We start from the raw sequence: 17,148 nt of genomic DNA, 5'->3' as shown, positions 1-17,148 counted from the left end.
ATTATTCCACTCTCTTTTTCCTTCTTTTTAAAACTCTGTGTCATATGTTTGGAAATGACAAGGAGTGGAATGACGGCACAAACAGACTGGTACCCAGGCTACAATGTGTTGTAAATGTATATGTCCCGTACATCCAATCAATTATATGTAAACACAAATCATAATTGAGATGGAACTGACCCTGCACTAACTAATGGTTGGTGCATCTCTCTCTCACTTTCTTTTTCACCTTCCCTTCTTTTGAAAGGGAGCCGTGGGTGTGTCACCAGCAGAGATAACATATCATCGGTCCCGTCCTCGTACCCTACATCTCTTTATCTCACAGCAACCACACGTCTTCTAGGCTGAATACCAGACAGACTGCAGCTCACTCATTACCTGCGACCGGAGCCCACGTGTTGCTAGAGAGTTTAGGAACATTGACGGTTCTGCCGTTGGCGCATTTTACATGACACGTCAACGTTCTATAGCAGCCATGTTAGCTCCCCGTTTAGCGTTACACACGGAATATTTAAATCATGCTGTGTAACTGAATGTGTAGGATTAGAACAATATTCCACATTGTAAAACCCCAGCTTCTCTAAACGCAGTACATTTGGACCTCTTGACTTTTTCCACTTTTTTTGTTTGTTAGGTTACAACCTTATTCCTTCAATTTCATGGCTTGTTTTTGCTCTGACATGCCCTGTCAACTTGTGGGACCTTGTATAGACAGGTGTGTGCCTTTCCAAATCATGTCCAATTAATTGAATTTACCACAGGTGGACTCCAATCAAGTTGTAGAAACGTCTCAAGGATGACCAATGGAAATAGGATGCACCTGAGCTCAACTTAGAGTCTCATAGCAAAGGGTCTGAATACTTATTTACATAAGGTATCTGTTTTTACATTTTTATAAATTAGCAAAACATTTATAAAAAAAACATTTTTAAAACTGTTCTCGCTTTGTCATTATGGGTTATTGTGTGTAGATTGCTGAGTATTTTTATTTATTTAAGGCTGTAACGTAACAAAATGTGGAAAAAGTCAAGGGTCTGAATACTTTCCGAAGGCACTGTATATGACTCTGTTTAGTTTGCTACTTACCTGCGCCTTATGATAATACTACTACTACTACTACTACTACTACTACTACTACTACTACATAATGAAAGAAGATGGGGTGGGACTACGTGAACTTGTCCAATAAGAAACTTGTTCGCAACCGTGTACCACTAATGAATACACCACTGATGCCAACTAGCTGTAGCTCACAAAGGCACATAGACAGGCATTGTAATCTGTCATATTTCTGAGCTGAACAGACATTTAAAAAAGAAAGTATGGCTAATTTAAATGTGTGCATTAAAGCCATACAATACAACTGCACTACATTGTTGTGTAAGATCAGATCGTCCTTATTTTTGCTTGATCTCTCAGATTACACTCTGTAAAACACTGGTGCTATTTAAATTCTTATTTAAAAACACTTCTAAAAACAGCCAGGCGCCCTAATATTACAGAAGTTAGAGAAGCTTTACACTATAGCAACCAAATGACTCCTTATCTATTGAAGTATCATCAACCAATCCTTATGTCTAAAAAAAAAAAAATGTTACTAGTTATTACAATCCTTGGTGATATTTTGTCAAAACACTTTGAAATACATTAAAGCCTACTGTTGTAATAGCTATTTCATTGTGTGCCTGAAATGTAACCATTACCAAGATTATTTCTTCTTGACGTACAGAAGCTTCCCCGTTTTGATACATCGAAGAAATAGTTACCCAGGCTTGGAAGTGTGGCTGTAATACACTGAACTAAATATCTTTTTAATAGGTTGGAGGCATGGGTCGTTAGAGGGAGTACAGATATACATATGCCAGTCATTTCCTTTTCCAATTCATGAATGGAAGTGAACAAGTGCACATTTCTGGAGAAAGGAGATATTGGGATGCACACCTTGCTCCCCTCACAGTGGGGTAAATCAATTGCCTTGTGAAGCCTCAAAGGCTTCATGTTGAACTGGCAACACTTGTATTTCTTTCTTTGGCAAAAAGTATTTAAGTTGTGTTATAAATATGGTCCTGTTTTTATCTTGGGGAAAATGGTTTGTAATGAATGGAAGGTTCCCTATTAAAATTGTTTTTTATTTAAAGACTACCACTGTAATCCCAATGTCGGGAATAAAAAAACTAGACTAAAATGTGTGCTTTTGATTTATTTATTTAAATGTGATATGAATCTTTAATGTTTTTTTTGTTGCTCCAACTCAATCATCAAGTTTGCGGACGACACAACAGTGGTAGGCTTGATTACCAACAACGACGAGACGGCCTACAGGGAGGAGGTGAGGGCCCTCGGAGTGTGGTGTCAGGAAAATAACCTCACACTCAACGTCAACAAAACTAAGGAGATGATTGTGGACTTCAGGAAACAGCAGAGGGAACACCCCTATCCACATCGATGGAACAGTAGTGGAGAGAGTAGCGAGTTTTAAGTTCCTCGGCATACACATCACAGACAAACTGAATTGGTCCACTCACACAGACAGCATCGTGAAGAAGGCGCAGCAGCGCCTCTTCAACCTCAGGAGGCTGAAGAAATTCGGCTTGTCACCAAAAGCACTCACAAACTTCTACAGATGCACAATCGAGAGCATCCTGGCGGGCTGTATCACCGCCTGGTACGGCAACTGCTCCGCCCTCAACCGTAAGGCTCTCCAGAGGGTAGTGAGGTCTGCACAACGCATCACCGGGGGCAAACTACCTGCCTTCCAGGACACCTACACCACCCGATGTTACAGGAAGGCCATAAAGATCATCAAGGACATCAACCACCCGAGCCACTGCCTGTTCACCCCGCTATCATCCAGAAGGCGAGGTCAGTAGAGGTGCATCAAAGCTGGGACCGAGAGACTGAAAAACAGCTTCTATCTCAAGGCCATCAGACTGTTAAACAGCCACCACTAACATTGAGTGGCTGCTGCCAACACACTGACACTGACTCAACTCCAGCCACTTTAATAATGGCAATTGATGGGAAATGATGTAAATATATCACTAGCCACTTTAAACAATGCTACCTTATATAATGTTACTTACCCTACATTATTCATCTCATATGCATACGTATATACTGTACTCTATATCATCGACTGCATCCTTATGTAATACATGTATCACTAGCCACTTTAACTATGCCACTTTGTTTACATACTCATCTCATATGTATATACTGTACTCGATACCATCTACTGTATCTTGCCTATGCTGTTCTGTACCATCACTCATTCATATATCCTTATGTACATATTCTTTATCCCCTTACACTGTGTATAAGACAGTAGTTTAGGAATTGTTAGTTAGATTACTTGTTGGTTATTACTGCATTGTCGGAACTAGAAGCACAAGCATTTCGCTACACTCGCATTAACATCTGCTAACCATGTATATGTGACAAATAAAATTTGATTTGCTGCAAATTCAATTGACAGAAATGTTAATTTATTATGGTAAGCCAACTTTCCCAAATGTGATATAATTAAAAAAAAAAAGTGCAGTGTATGGTTCAAGTGAGGAATTATATATGCGTATTATTTGGGAGGCTAATTGTCTTGAATGGGTCAGCTGGCGTGTTACGACGATCTGAGAGGCGGATCTAGGATTTTGAAGCGGGCAGAATCGCATTAGTAGAAACCAAGTTTGTTCTCAGGACAAGCCTGGTTGTAGCTATTGTAGATATGTTCGAGTCGTCAGGGACAAATTTGACATTAACTACCCATAAAATGTTCCTCTTTCTAAACCTGCTACGAAAATGTACTTCTGTTGGTCAAAACCGGCAGACCTGCCCTGAGAGCAGGTGTGAGTAGCTACTAATGCGATATATTGACTATCGTAAAAGTTAATGAAAACAAACGTGCTTGTGTCTTCATTTACGGTTAGGCTAGCCCGATATGTACTCTTCCTTCGGGATTTTGGCAATGAGGTCCTTTGTCTACTTCCCCACAGTCAAATGAACTAATGGATACCATTTGTATGCCTCTGCGTGCGATTTGAAGGAATTTGACAAAGTCTATGAGTATCTGACACTTCGCCATAGTGCTAACGCTAGTTAGCATTGTGTCACGGAAATAACTCAACTTCCTCCATACTGGACAGGAAGTAGATACAGGTCCAAGGTCCTTATGTTATATTCAGATGTACACTGGCTCTGGCAGCCAAATACATTATCGAAACATTAATCGAGTCTCAATTGCGACACGGTTCTCGAAACAAAGTCCTTTATTTTCATATCACATCAAAATAATTTCACAAATAAGTGTTTTAACGAGCTTTATCGCCGTTGCAGCCGACAGTATTTTTCAGTGACAACACGTTTCTTGGCAGCCTTCCGTTACTACACACAGGTGTTTGGGAGCCTGCTAGAAAGGACAGGTGGTCCCTTTGTAACATAAAGATGAGACAGTGTGGGAACCCAAATAAAGGTGTGTCAATATAACCTTTTTTTTGTTGAAAATTATTATTTCTCCCCGATATGAAATATTTAAGATCCTCCGCTAAGAAAAATGTTAAGAATATAAATGGTATAGGCGGGGTTTATGACTGTGGTAACTAGTGACGACCGAAGGGGAGCGGAACAGGAAGCGGAACCGGAAGTGACTACACGGAAACGGCACTGCTGCTAACAACGACAACAACAGCATTACGCTCGGGGATATCTCCCTTCGTAGGTTAGAGACAGACGGATTGCATATATGAACTTGGAAACATGTACAATTTTCGGGGTAATGAAGCGCACAATATCGGGTAAAGTTCAAGTTCAAAAGTTGGTGAGGAATTGCAAGCTATCTTTCTGCTGTGTTTTAGCTAAGCAGGCTAACTAGCTAGCGGCTCCAGGGAAAAAATGAAGGAGGTGAAGGGTTGCGGTATGCGGTCCTCTGTTGGCTTTCTGTCTCAGAGAAGGCTTTTCGGGAACCCGCTGATGAAGGAAGAATTTCAGAGACTCCGGTTGGCAGGATGCACAAGCCTTTACAAGAAAGATATGCTGGGACATTTCGGGTGTGTAAACGCCATAGAGTTTTCCAACAATGGAGGGGAATACCTTGTGTCCGGTAAGTTGTTGAATTGACCATCACGAGTTATGGAAGTTGTTATCCGAGCAGCTAGTGTGTTGACAGATTCCTAGCTGACTAGCTAGCACGTCAGATATCAAGCTTAGTTGGTTAGGACGGCGAGTATGCACATTTTGCTCCCTGTTCATCTATTGTCAACATGCCAAATGGTCAAATCAAATTTTATTTGTCACATACACATGGTTAGCAGATGTTAATGCGAGTGTAGCGAAATGCTTGTACTTCTAGTTCCGACAATGCAGTAATAACCAACAAGTAATCTAACAATTCCAAAACTACTGTCTTATACACACAAGTGTAGGGGGATAAAGAATATGTACATAAAGATATATGAATGAGTGATGGTACAGAGTGGCATAGGCAAGATACAGTAGATGGTATCGAGTACAGTATATACATATGAGATGAGTATGTAAACAAAGTGGCATAGTTAAAGTGGCTAGTGATACATGTATTACATAAAGATGATATAGAGTACAGTATATACGTATACATATGAGATGAATAATGTAGGGTATGTAAACATTATATTAGGTAGCATTGTTTAAAGTGGCTAGTGATATATTTCCCATCAATTTCCATTATTAAAGTGGCTGGAGTTATGACCTGGAAAACAGACTGGCATGTACAGGCCAAGCCTGCATGCGTAAAACTGACAATCATTTTGGCTAACTACTAGCAAATAAAACCTAACGTTAGCTAGGTTAGCATGTTATCCAGCTGACAAGCTAACGTTACCACAACATGACCAAACATTTGTCATTTGTATCTGTGACATGACTGTAGCAGCTAGCTAGCTACACTACGTTCCTGCTCCTTCCTTTGATATAGGGTTGATTTTCATGAAACTGGCACTTGACCCCCCCCAAAAAAAAATAAATAAATACGTTTTCCACCATAATTCCTCTTGCTAAGATTAGGATCTGTATTTCTTGCTAAGATTAGGATCTGTATTTATATATTTAAAATCAAATTATATCAAATGTTATTTGTCACATACACATGATTAGCAGATGTTAATGCGAGTGTAGGAAATGCTTGTGCTTCTAGTTCCGACCATTCAGTAATATCTAACAAGTAATCTAACCTAACAATTTCACAACTACCTCATACACACAAGTATGAGGAATGAATTAATAAGAATATGTATATAATATATGAATGATCGATGGCCGAACAGCATAGGCAAGATGCAGTAGATGGTATAGAGTACAGTATATACAGATGAGTAATGTAGGGTATGTAAACATTGTTTAAAATGACTAGTGATGCATTTATGACATCAATTTTCATTATTAAAGTGACTAGAGATGAGTCAGTATGTTGGCAGCAGCCACTCAATGTTAGTGGTGGCTGTTTAACAGTCTGATGGCCTTGAGATAGAAGCTGTTTTTGGATCAGATTTGATACGTTTTACCACAATTTCCACAACTATCATTGTAAAAATAGAAATCACTGGCGGGCCGGGCGCAGTGCGCGCTAACCAAGGTCGTCAGGTGCAAGGTGTTTCCTCCGACACATTGGTGCGGCTAGCTTCCGGGTTGGATGCGCGCTATGTTAATTAAGAAGCAGTGCGGCTGTGTATCGGAGGACGCATGACTTTCAACCTTCGTCTCTCCCGAGCCCATACGGGAGTTGTAGTGATGAGACAAGATAGTAGCTACTAAACAATTGGATACCACGAAATTGGGGAGAAAACGGGGTAAAAAAAAATTGTTTTACATTCCTGTTAGTGAGCATTTCACCTATGTCAAAAAAATCCATCCACCTGACAAGTGTTGCGTATCAAGAAGCTGATTAAACAGCATGATCATTACAAAGGTGCACCTTGTGCCGGGGACAATAAAAGGCAATTTAAAATGTGCAGATTTGTCACATAAAACAATGCGACATTAGTTGAGGGTGCGTGCATTTGGCATGCTGACTGTAGGAATGTCCACCTGAGCTGTTGCCAGATAATTTATTGTTCATTTCTCTACAATAAGACGCCTCCAACGACGTTTTAGAGAATTAGGCAGTACATGCAACCGGCTTCCCCAACCCAGACCATGTGTAACCACGCAAGCCCAGGACCTCCACGTCCGGGTTTATTCATCTGCAGGATCGTCTGAGGACGGAGAGCGTGGGGTGCTGAGGATTATTTCTGTCTGTAAAAAAAACCCTTTTGTGGGGGATAAACTAATTCTGATTGGCTGGGCCTGCCTCCCCAGTGGGTGGATCTGGCTCCCAAGTGGGTGGGCCTATGCCCCCCTAGACCCACCCATGGCTGCGCCCCCTGCCCAGTTGTGAAATCCATAGATTAGGGCCTAATGAATTTACATAAATTGATTGATTTCTGTAACCCTGTAAAATCTTTGAAATAGTTGCATGTTGTGTTTTATAGATTTGTTCAGTGTGTATATACACTGCATTTGGAAAGTATTCAGACCCCTTGACTTTTTCCACATTTTGTTACATTACAGCCTTATTCTAAAATGGATCAAATAAATGGTTTTCCTTATCAATCTACACACAAAGCAAAAACAGGTTTTTAGAAATATTTACATAAGTATTCAGACCCTTCGTGAAAGTCAGTCAATTTGAAAAATTTCAAGAACTTTGAAAGTTAAAGTGCAGTTGCAAAAACCATAAAGCGTTATGATGAAACTGGCTCTCGTGAGGAACGCCACAGGAATGGAATACCCAGAGTTGCCTCTGCTTCAGAGGATAAGTTAATTAGTTACCAGCTTCAGAAATCTGGCAAATAACTGAACCTCAGATTGGAGCCCAAATAAATGCTTCACAGAGTTCAAGTTTTTTCCCTCACGACGCCAGGACAGCAGAGTCAATCACCACCTTCCGGAGACACCTGAAACCCCACCTCTTCAAGGAATACCTAGGATAGGATAAGTAATCCTTCTCACCCCCCCCCCCCTTAAATGATTTAGATGCACTATTGTAAAGTGGCTGTTCCACTGGATGTCAGAAGGTGAATTCACCAATTTGTAAGTCGCTCTGGATAAGAGCGTCTGCTAAATGACTTAAATGTAATGTAAAAATGTAAAGTAACAGACACATCTCAGTCAACTGTTCAGAGTCTAGTGTGTTTCTCTACTGGTGGGCCTTGCAAGTTTGTTTTTACTGGTTTTGTTTACTGTGGATGTGTCTTCCCTATCTACAGGAGGGGATGACCGCAGAGTGCTGCTGTGGGATATGGAGAGAGTCCTCCATGCTCGCTCGGCCAAGCCTCTCATACTGAAGGGAGAACACCTCTCCAACATCTTCTGCCTGGCCTTCGACAGCACCAACAAGAAGGTGTTCTCTGGGGGTGAGACAAAATACAATTGTCCGTTTTGTTTTAGTTCTGAGCCCGGGATGGTCTGAGTAAGTAAGTCAGTCCAAATCAAAGTATGCGAAACGGACCACGTGGGGCACAACGCAACGTTTCTTGAAATCAATGGCGGTCGTTATTTGAGCTGAAGTGAGAGAGAATAAACTCAGAATGGTTGCCCATTCACATCTCCATATTTTGCCTGATTTAAATATTTTAGCTTGCTACGTTAATGAACACATACTGTGTTCGCTTTGGCACGTTTACCTGCCTACAATGCCAACTGTAGTGTGTGTAGATTGTAAGTCAATAGGGCTAACTGGCTAGCTACTACTGTTACTTTTAGCTAGCTAGATAGCCACGTATAATTGGTAGCTAACAACTACCAACGAGGAAATTAACATCAACCAAGCATAACATTCGTTTTAGGTAATTTTTTTTCCTGTTAAACTTCTTGGCCAACTTAGATTATTATGATTCACATATAGATGGCTGATACTTCTGAAGTAAAACCATCGCTTTGTGTATATCTTGTTTTGTCTCTATTTTTGCCATTGTCCTGACTTGGGGAAGGTTCAGTGAATGGTGCTGTTCAGCGTGAGGTAATACAGTAGGGGGAGTGTGAGGTAATACAGTAGGGGAGTGCTGCTCAGCGTGAGGTAATACAGTAGGGGAGTGCTGCTTGGCGTGAGGTAATACAGTAGGGGAGTGCTGCTTGGCGTGAGGTAATACAGTAGGGGAGTGCTGCTCAGCGTGAGGTAATACAGTAGGGGAGTGCTGCTCGGCGTGAGGTAATACAGTAGGGGAGTGCTGCTCGGCGTGAGGTAATACAGTAGGGGGAGTGCTGCTCGGCGTGAGGTAATACAGTAGGGGGAGTGCTGCTCGGCGTGAGGTAATAGGGGGACAGTACAGGGGGAGTGCTGCTAGGCGTGAGGTAATACAGTAGGGGGAGTGCTGCTCAGCGTGAGGTAATACAGTAGGGGGAGTGCTGCTCGGCGTGAGGTAATACAGTAGGGGGAGTGCTGCTCGGCGTGAGGTAATACAGTAGGGGGAGTGCTGCTCGGCGTGAGGTAATACAGTAGGGGGAGTGCTGCTAGGGGAGTGCTGGCGTGAGGTAATACAGTAGGGGAGTGCTGCTAGGGGGAGTGCTGAGGTAATACAGTAGGGGGAGTGCTGCTCGTGAGGTAATACAGTAGGGGGAGTGCTGTCAGGTAATACAGTAGGGGAGTGCTGCTCGGCGTGAGGTAATACAGTAGGGGGAGTGCTGCTCGGCGTGAGGTAATACAGTAGGGGGAGTGCTGCTCGGCGTGAGGTAATACAGTAGGGGGAGTGCTGCTCGGCGTGAGGTAATACAGTAGGGGGAGTGCTGCTGTAATACACTAGGGGGAGTGCTGAGGTAATACAGTAGGGGAGTGCTGAGGTAATACAGTAGGGGGAGTGCTGAGGTAATACAGTAGGGGGAGTGCTGCTTGGCGTGAGGTAATACAGTAGGGGGAGTGCTGCTCGGCGTGAGGTAATACAGTAGGGGGTGCTGCTCGGCATGAGGTAAGTAGGGGGACAGGTAACACAGGGGGAGTGCTGAGATAATACAGTAAGGGCAGTGCTGCTCAGCGTGAGGTAATACAGTAGGGGGAGTGCTGCTCGGCGTGAGGTAATACAGTAGGGTGAGATCTGCACGGAGTGAGGTAATACAGTAGGGGGAGTGCTGCTCGGCGTGAGGTAATACAGTAGGGGAGAGCTCAGCGTGAGGTAATACAGTAGGGGGAGTGCTGAGGTAATACAGTAGGGGGGGAGTGCTGAGGTAATACAGTAAGGGCAGTGCTGCTCAGCGTGAGGTAATACAGTAGGGGGAGTGCTGCTCGGCGTGAGGTAATACAGTAGGGGGAGTGCTGCTCGGCGTGAGGTAATACAGTAGGGGGAGTGCTGAGGTAATACAGTAGGGGAGTGCTGGGGGAGTGCTGCTCAGCGTGAGGTAATACAGTAGGGGGGAGTGTGAGGTAATACAGTAGGGGGAGTGCTGCTCAGCGTGAGGTAATACAGTAGGGGGAGTGCTCGGCGCTAGGGGGCGTGAGGTAATACAGTAGGGTGAGTGTGAGGTAATACAGTAGTGGGAGTGCAGCTCAGCGTGAGGTAATACAGTAGGGGGAGTGCTGCTCAGCGTGAGGTAATACAGTAGGGGGAGTGCTGCTCGGCGTGAGGTAATACAGTAGGGGGAGTGCTGCTCGGCGTGAGGTAATACAGTAGGGGGAGTGCTGCTCAGCGTGAGGTAATACAGTAGAGGGGAGTGCTGCTCGGCGTGAGGTAATACAGTACCCACAGGGAATACAGTAGGGGGAGTTTGCTCGATGCGTGAGGTAATACAGTAGGGGAGTGCTGCTCGGCGTGAGGTAATACAGTAGGGGGAGTGCTGCTGTTTATATAAATCGATATGTTGTTTTTCAGAAATCACCATTACCCTTTCCATCTCATCCAAAATATGCTCTATTTCACATGTGTCAAACTGCCGTGTCTCTGCAGGTTTTCACTCCTCCCTTGTACTTGATTGATGAGTTAAGGTCACACTGTAAGGAACTCCCATCACCTGGTTGTCTAGGTCTTAATTGGAAAAACACAAACCTGCAGACACCAGGCCCTCCATGGAATGAGTTCAACACATCTACTCTACTGGGACTGAACAGGAGACTCAAGTAAATTAAACTCGCTGTCTTTTCCGGCGCCGACAGAGATGGCCGCCACGCTTCGCGCTCCTAGGAAACTATGCAGTTTTTTGTTTGTTTACATGTTATTACACGTAAAGGTACCCCATGTCATCTTAGGTTTCATTACATACAGTCGAGAAGAACAACTGAATATAAGATCAGCGTCAACTCACCACCAGTACGACCAAGAATATGACTTTCGCGAAGCGGATCCTGTGTTCTGCCTTTCAACCAGGACAACAGAATGGATCCCAGCCGGCGACCCAAAAAAACAACTTCGTAAAAGAGGGAAACGAGGCGGTCTTCTGGTCAGACTACGGAGACGGGCACATCGTGCCTCACTTCCTAGCATTCTTCTTGCCAATGTCCAGTCTCTTGACAACAAGGTTGATGAAATCCGAGCAAGGGTAGCATTCCAGAGGGACATCAGAGACTGTAACGTTCTTTGCTTCACGGAAACATGGCTCACTGGAGAGACGCTCTCGGATGCGGTGCAGCCAGCGGGTTTCTCCACACATCGCGCCGACAGAAACAAACACCTTTCTGGTAAGAAGAGTGGTGGGGGCGTATGCCTTATGGCTAACGAGACGTGGTGTGATCACAGAAACATACAGGAACTCAAATCCTTCTGTTCACCTGATTTAAGAATTCCTCACAATCAAATGTAGACCGCATTATCTATCAAGGGAATTATCTTCGATTATAATCACAGCCGTATATATTCCCCCCCAAGCAGACACATCGATGGCTCTGAACAAACTTTATTTGACTTTTTGCAAACTGGAATCCATACATCCTGAGGCTGCATTCATTGTTGCTGGGGATTTTAACAAGGCTAATCTGAAAACAAGACTCCCTAAAATGTATCAGCATATCGATTGCGCCACCAGGGCTGTCAAAACCTTGGATCACTGTTATTCTAACTTCCGCGACACATATAAGGCCCTGCCCCGCCCCCCTTTCGGAAAAGCTGACCACGACTCCATTTTGCTGATCTCTGCCTACAGACAGAAACTTAAACAAGAAGCTCCCACGCTGAGGTCTGTCCAACGCTGGTCCGACCAAGCTGATTCCACACTCCAAGACTGCTTCCATCACGTGGACTGGGACATGTTTCGTATTGCGTCAGGCAACAACATTGACGAATACGCTGATTCGGTGTGCGAGTTCATTAGAACGTGCGTTGAAGATGTCGTTCCCATAGCAACGATTAAATCATTCCCTAACCAGAAACCGTGGATTGATGGCAGCATTCGCGTGAAACTGAAAGCGCGAACCACTGCTTTTAATCAGGGCAAGGTGACTGGTAACATGACCGAATACAAACAGTGCAGCTATTCCCTCCGTAAGGCTATCAAACAAGCTAAGCGTCAGTATAGAGACAAAGTAGAATCTCAATTCAACGGCTCAGACACAAGAGGTATGTGGCAGGGTCTACAGTCAATCACTGACTACAGGAAGAAATCCAGCCCAGTCACGGACCAGGATGTCTTGCTCCCAGGCAGACTAAATAACTTTTTTGCCCACTTTGAGGACAATACAGTGCCACTGACACGGCCTTCACTGCAGCCGAGGTGAGTAAAACATTTAAACGTGTTAACCCTCGCAAGGCTGCAGGCCCAGAAGGCATCCCCAGCCGCGCCCTCAGAGCATGCGCAGACCAGCTGGCTGGTGTGTTTACGGACATATTCAATCAATCCCTATACCAGTCTGCTGTTCCCACATGCTTCAAGAGGGCCACCATTGTTCCTGTTCCCAAGAAAGCTAAGGTAACTGAGCTAAACGACTACCGCCCCGTAGCACTCACTTCCGTCATCATGAAGTGCTTTGAGAGACTAGTCAAGGACCATATCACCTCCACCCTACCTGACACCCTAGACCCACTCCAATTTGCTTACCGCCCACATAGGTCCACAGACGACGCAATCTCAACCACACTGCACACTGCCCTAACCCATCTGGACAAGAGGAATACCTATGTGAGAATGCTGTTCATCGACTACAGTTCGGCATTTAACACCATAGTACCCTCCAAGCTCGTCATCAAGCTCGAGACCCTGGGTCTCGACCCCGCCCTGTGCAACTGGGTACTGGACTTCCTGACGGGCCGCCCCCGGGTGGTGATTGTAGGCAACAACATCTCCACCCCGCTGATCCTCAACACTGGGGCCCCACAAGGGTGCGTTCTGAGCCCTCTCCTGTACTCCCTGTTCACCAACGACTGCGCGGCAGCGCACGCCTCCAACTCAATCATCAAGTTTGCGGACGACACAACAGTGGTAGGCTTGATTACCAACAACGACGAGACGGCCTACAGGGAGGAGGTGAGGGCCCTCGGAGTGTGGTGTCAGGACAATAACCTCACACTCAACGTCAACAAAACTAAGGAGATGATTGTGGACTTCAGGAAACAGCAGAGGGAACACCCCCCTATCCACATCGATGGAACAGTAGTGGAGAGGGTAGTAAGTTTTAAGTTCCTCGGCATACACATCACAGACAAACTAAATTGGTCCACTCACACAGACAGCATCGTGAACAAGGCGCAGCAGCGCCTCTTCAACCTCAGGAGGCTGAAGAAATTTGGCTTGTCACCAAAAACACTCACAAACTTCTACAGATGCACAATCGAGAGCATCCTGGTGGGCTGTATCACCGCCTGGTACGGCAACTGCTCCGCCCACAACCGTAAGGCTCTCCAGAGGGTAGTGAGGTCTGCACAACGTATCACCGGGGGCAAACTACCTGCCCTCCAGGACACCTACACCACCCTATGTTACAGGAAGGCCATAAAGATCATCAAGGACAACACCCACCCGAGCCACTGCCTGTTCACCCCGCTATCATCCAGAAGGCGAGGTCAGTAGAGGTGCATCAAAGCTGGGACCGAGAGACTGAAAAAACAGCTTCTATCTCAAGGCCATCAGACTGTTAAACAGCCATCACTAACATTGAGTGGCTGCTGCCAACACACTGACACTGACTCAACTGCAGCCACTTTAATAATGGGAATTGATGGGAAAGGATGTAAAATATATCACTAGCCACTTTAAACAATGCTACCTAATAGAATGTTTACATACCCTACATTATTCATCTCATATGCATACGTATATACTCTACTCTATATCATCGACTGCATCCTTATATAATACATGTATCACTAGCCACTTTAACTATGCCACTTTGTTTACATACTCATCTCATATGTATATACTGTACTCGATACCATCTACTGTATCTTGCCTATGCTGCTCTGCACCATCACTCATTCATATCTTTATGTACATATTCTTTATCCCCTTACACTGTGTATAAGATATTAGTTTTAGAATTGTTAGTTAGATTACTCGTTGGTTATTACTGCATTGTCGGAACTGGAAGCACAAGCATTTCGCTACACTCGCATTAACATCTTGCTAACCATGTGGATGTGACAAATAAAATTTGATTTGATTTGTTCCAGGCAATGTTTTTCCACTCCTCAATTGTCCAGTGTTGGTGATCACTTGCCTACTGGAGCCGCTTCTCATTGTTTTTAGCTGATAGGAGTGGAGCCCGGTGTTGGCCGTCTGCTGCTATAGCCCGGGGTCGGTCTGCTGCTATAGCCCGGTGTGGTCGGTCTGCTGCTATAGCCCGGTGTGGTCGGTCTGCTGCTATAGCCCGGTGTTGGTCGGTCTGCTGCTATAGCCCGGTGTTGGTCGGTCTGCTGCTATAGCCCGGTGTGGTCGGTCTGCTGCTATAGCCCGGTGTGGTCGGTCTGCTGCTATAGCCCGGCGTTGGCCGTCTGCTGCTATAGCCCGGTGTTGGCCGTCTGCTGCTATAGCCCGGTGTGGTCGGTCTGCTGCTATAGCCCGGTGTTGGTCGGTCTGCTGCTATAGCCCGGTGTGGTCGGTCTGCAGCTATAGCCCGGTGTGGTCGGTCTGCTGCTATAGCCTGGTGTGGTCGGTCTGCTGCTATAGCCCGGTGTTGGTCGGTCTGCTGCTATAGCCCGGTGTGGTCGGTCTGCTGCTATAGCCCGGTGTAGTCGGTCTGCTGGTCGGTCTGCTGCAAACCACTATTCTACTGCACCGTTATTTGTCTGTTTCTGGCCCGCCTGTTAACTTGCACAATTTTTGCTATTCTCCTTCGACCTTTCTCTTCACCCACAGGACTGCCGCTGATTGGAGGATTTTTGTTTGTCGCACCATTCTCTGTAAACCCTAGACACCGGTGTGCCCGAGACACTGGAAAGCGGTGTGCACGAGACACTGGAAAGCGGTGTGCACGAGACGCTGGAAAGCGGTGTGCACGAGACGCTGGAAAGCGGTGTGCACGAGACGCTGGAAAGCGGTGTGCACGAGACGCTGGAAAGCGGCGTGCCGAGACACTGGAAAGCGGCGTGCCCGAGACACTGGAAAGCGGTGTGCACGAGACACTGGAAGCGGCGTGCCCGAGACACTGGAAAGCGGCGTGCACGAGACACTGGAAAGCGGCGTGCCCGAGACACTGGAAAGCGGCGTGCCCGAGACACTGGAAAGCGGCGTGCCCGAGACACTGGAAAGCGGCGTGCCCGAGACACTGGAAAGCGGCGTGCCCGAGACACTGGAAAGCGGCGTGCCCGAGACACTGGAAAGCGGCGTGCCCGAGACACTGGAAAGCGGCGTGCACGAGACACTGGAAAGCGGTGTGCACGAGACGCTGGAAAGCGGCGTGCACGAGACGCTGGAAAGCGGTGTGCACGAGACGCTGGAAAGCGGTGTGCCCGAGACACTGGAAAGCGGTGTGCCCGAGACACTGGAAAGCGGCGTGCCTGGCACCGACGATTATACAATGCTCAGGTCACTCATTTTGCCCCCACTCAATCGGAACAGTAGCTGAATGCCTTGATGCCTGTCTGCCTGCTTTTATATAGGAAACCATAGCCACGTGACTCACTATCTGTAGAAGGGATCCATTTTTTTTTTAAATGGGGTGGTGTACCTAATAAACTGGCCTGGGTGTATTTGTTTTGTCGCCGCAGTATCACTTATACTGCAATGAAAAAACATGCAGTTGTTGCCCTAAGCACGTCATACGTTCTTATGTGCTTCTGTTTTGGTTATCAATGGGGTATGAAGTCCTTATCTCGGTATCCTTCAACTAAAGTGTTCTAATTGAGCAATAAGACGCAACCGTGTGTGGTATATGGCCGATATACCACGGCTAAGGGCCGTCCTTATGCACGACGCAACGTGGAGTGCCTGGATACTATAGCCCTTAGCCGTGGTATATTGACCATATATCACAAAAACCTCCCTGAGGTACCTTATTGCTATTATAAACTGTTTACCAATGTAAATAGAGCAGTAAAAATACACGTTTTGTCATACCTGTGGTATACGTTCAGATATACCACGGGTGTCAGCCAATCAGCATTCAGGGCTGGAACCATCCAGTTTATAATATTTAGATTTAGTGTTCTATGGGTCGACCCGAAGCCCGATTTATTTTATTTATTTATTTTTATTATTATATATATTTTTTTCCATGTGTTAATTTGTGGTCTGTCTTGTCTCTTTCTCAAGGTAACGACGAACAGGTCATCCTTCATGATGTAGAGCAGTGAGTATATTATAAGTCTTCATCAGTGTGTACCGACACTGGAATCAGTCTTCTGCCTCTCGTTCCACCCCATCTCCCTGTACCTGCCTCTCGTTCCACCCCATCTCCCTGTACCTGCCTCCACCCCATCTCCCTGTACCTGCCTCTCGTTCCACCCCATCTCCCTGTACCTGCCTCTCGTTCCACCCCATCTCCCTGTACCTGCCTCTCGTTCCACCCCATCTCCCTGTACCTGCCTCTCGTTCCACCCCATCTCCTTGTACCTGCCTCTCGTTCCACCCCATCTCCCTGTACCTGCCTCTCGTTCCACCCCATCTCCCTGTACCTGCCTCTCGTTCCACCCCATCCCCATCATCCCTGTACCTGTTCCACCCCATCTCGCTCCACCCCATCTCCCTGTACCTGCCTCTCGTTCCACCCCATCTCCCTGTACCTGCCTCTCG

The 17,148-nt window shown here is 45.8% G+C and overlaps 1 protein-coding gene across 1 annotated transcript; it reads left to right on the top strand.

Moving 5' to 3' along the window:
* Positions 1–4,643: 4,643 nt before the first annotated feature.
* On the top strand, positions 4,644–16,808 carry LOC135525482 (DDB1- and CUL4-associated factor 5-like). The gene is made up of 3 exons (XM_064953151.1): positions 4,644–5,092; positions 8,274–8,420; positions 16,669–16,808. The coding sequence occupies exons 1-3, from the start codon at positions 4,885–4,887 to the stop codon at positions 16,707–16,709; spliced, it is 396 nt and encodes a 131-aa protein (XP_064809223.1). The 5' UTR covers positions 4,644–4,884; the 3' UTR covers positions 16,710–16,808.
* The last annotated feature ends 340 nt before the right edge of the window (positions 16,809–17,148 follow it).

Source organism: Oncorhynchus masou, chromosome 32 (assembly GCF_036934945.1).
Source record: "Oncorhynchus masou masou isolate Uvic2021 chromosome 32, UVic_Omas_1.1, whole genome shotgun sequence".
Lineage (NCBI taxonomy): Eukaryota > Metazoa > Chordata > Actinopteri > Salmoniformes > Salmonidae > Oncorhynchus > Oncorhynchus masou.
The sequence above is the reverse complement of the archived record's forward strand: the minus strand, read 5'-3'. Positions and strand labels throughout refer to the sequence as shown.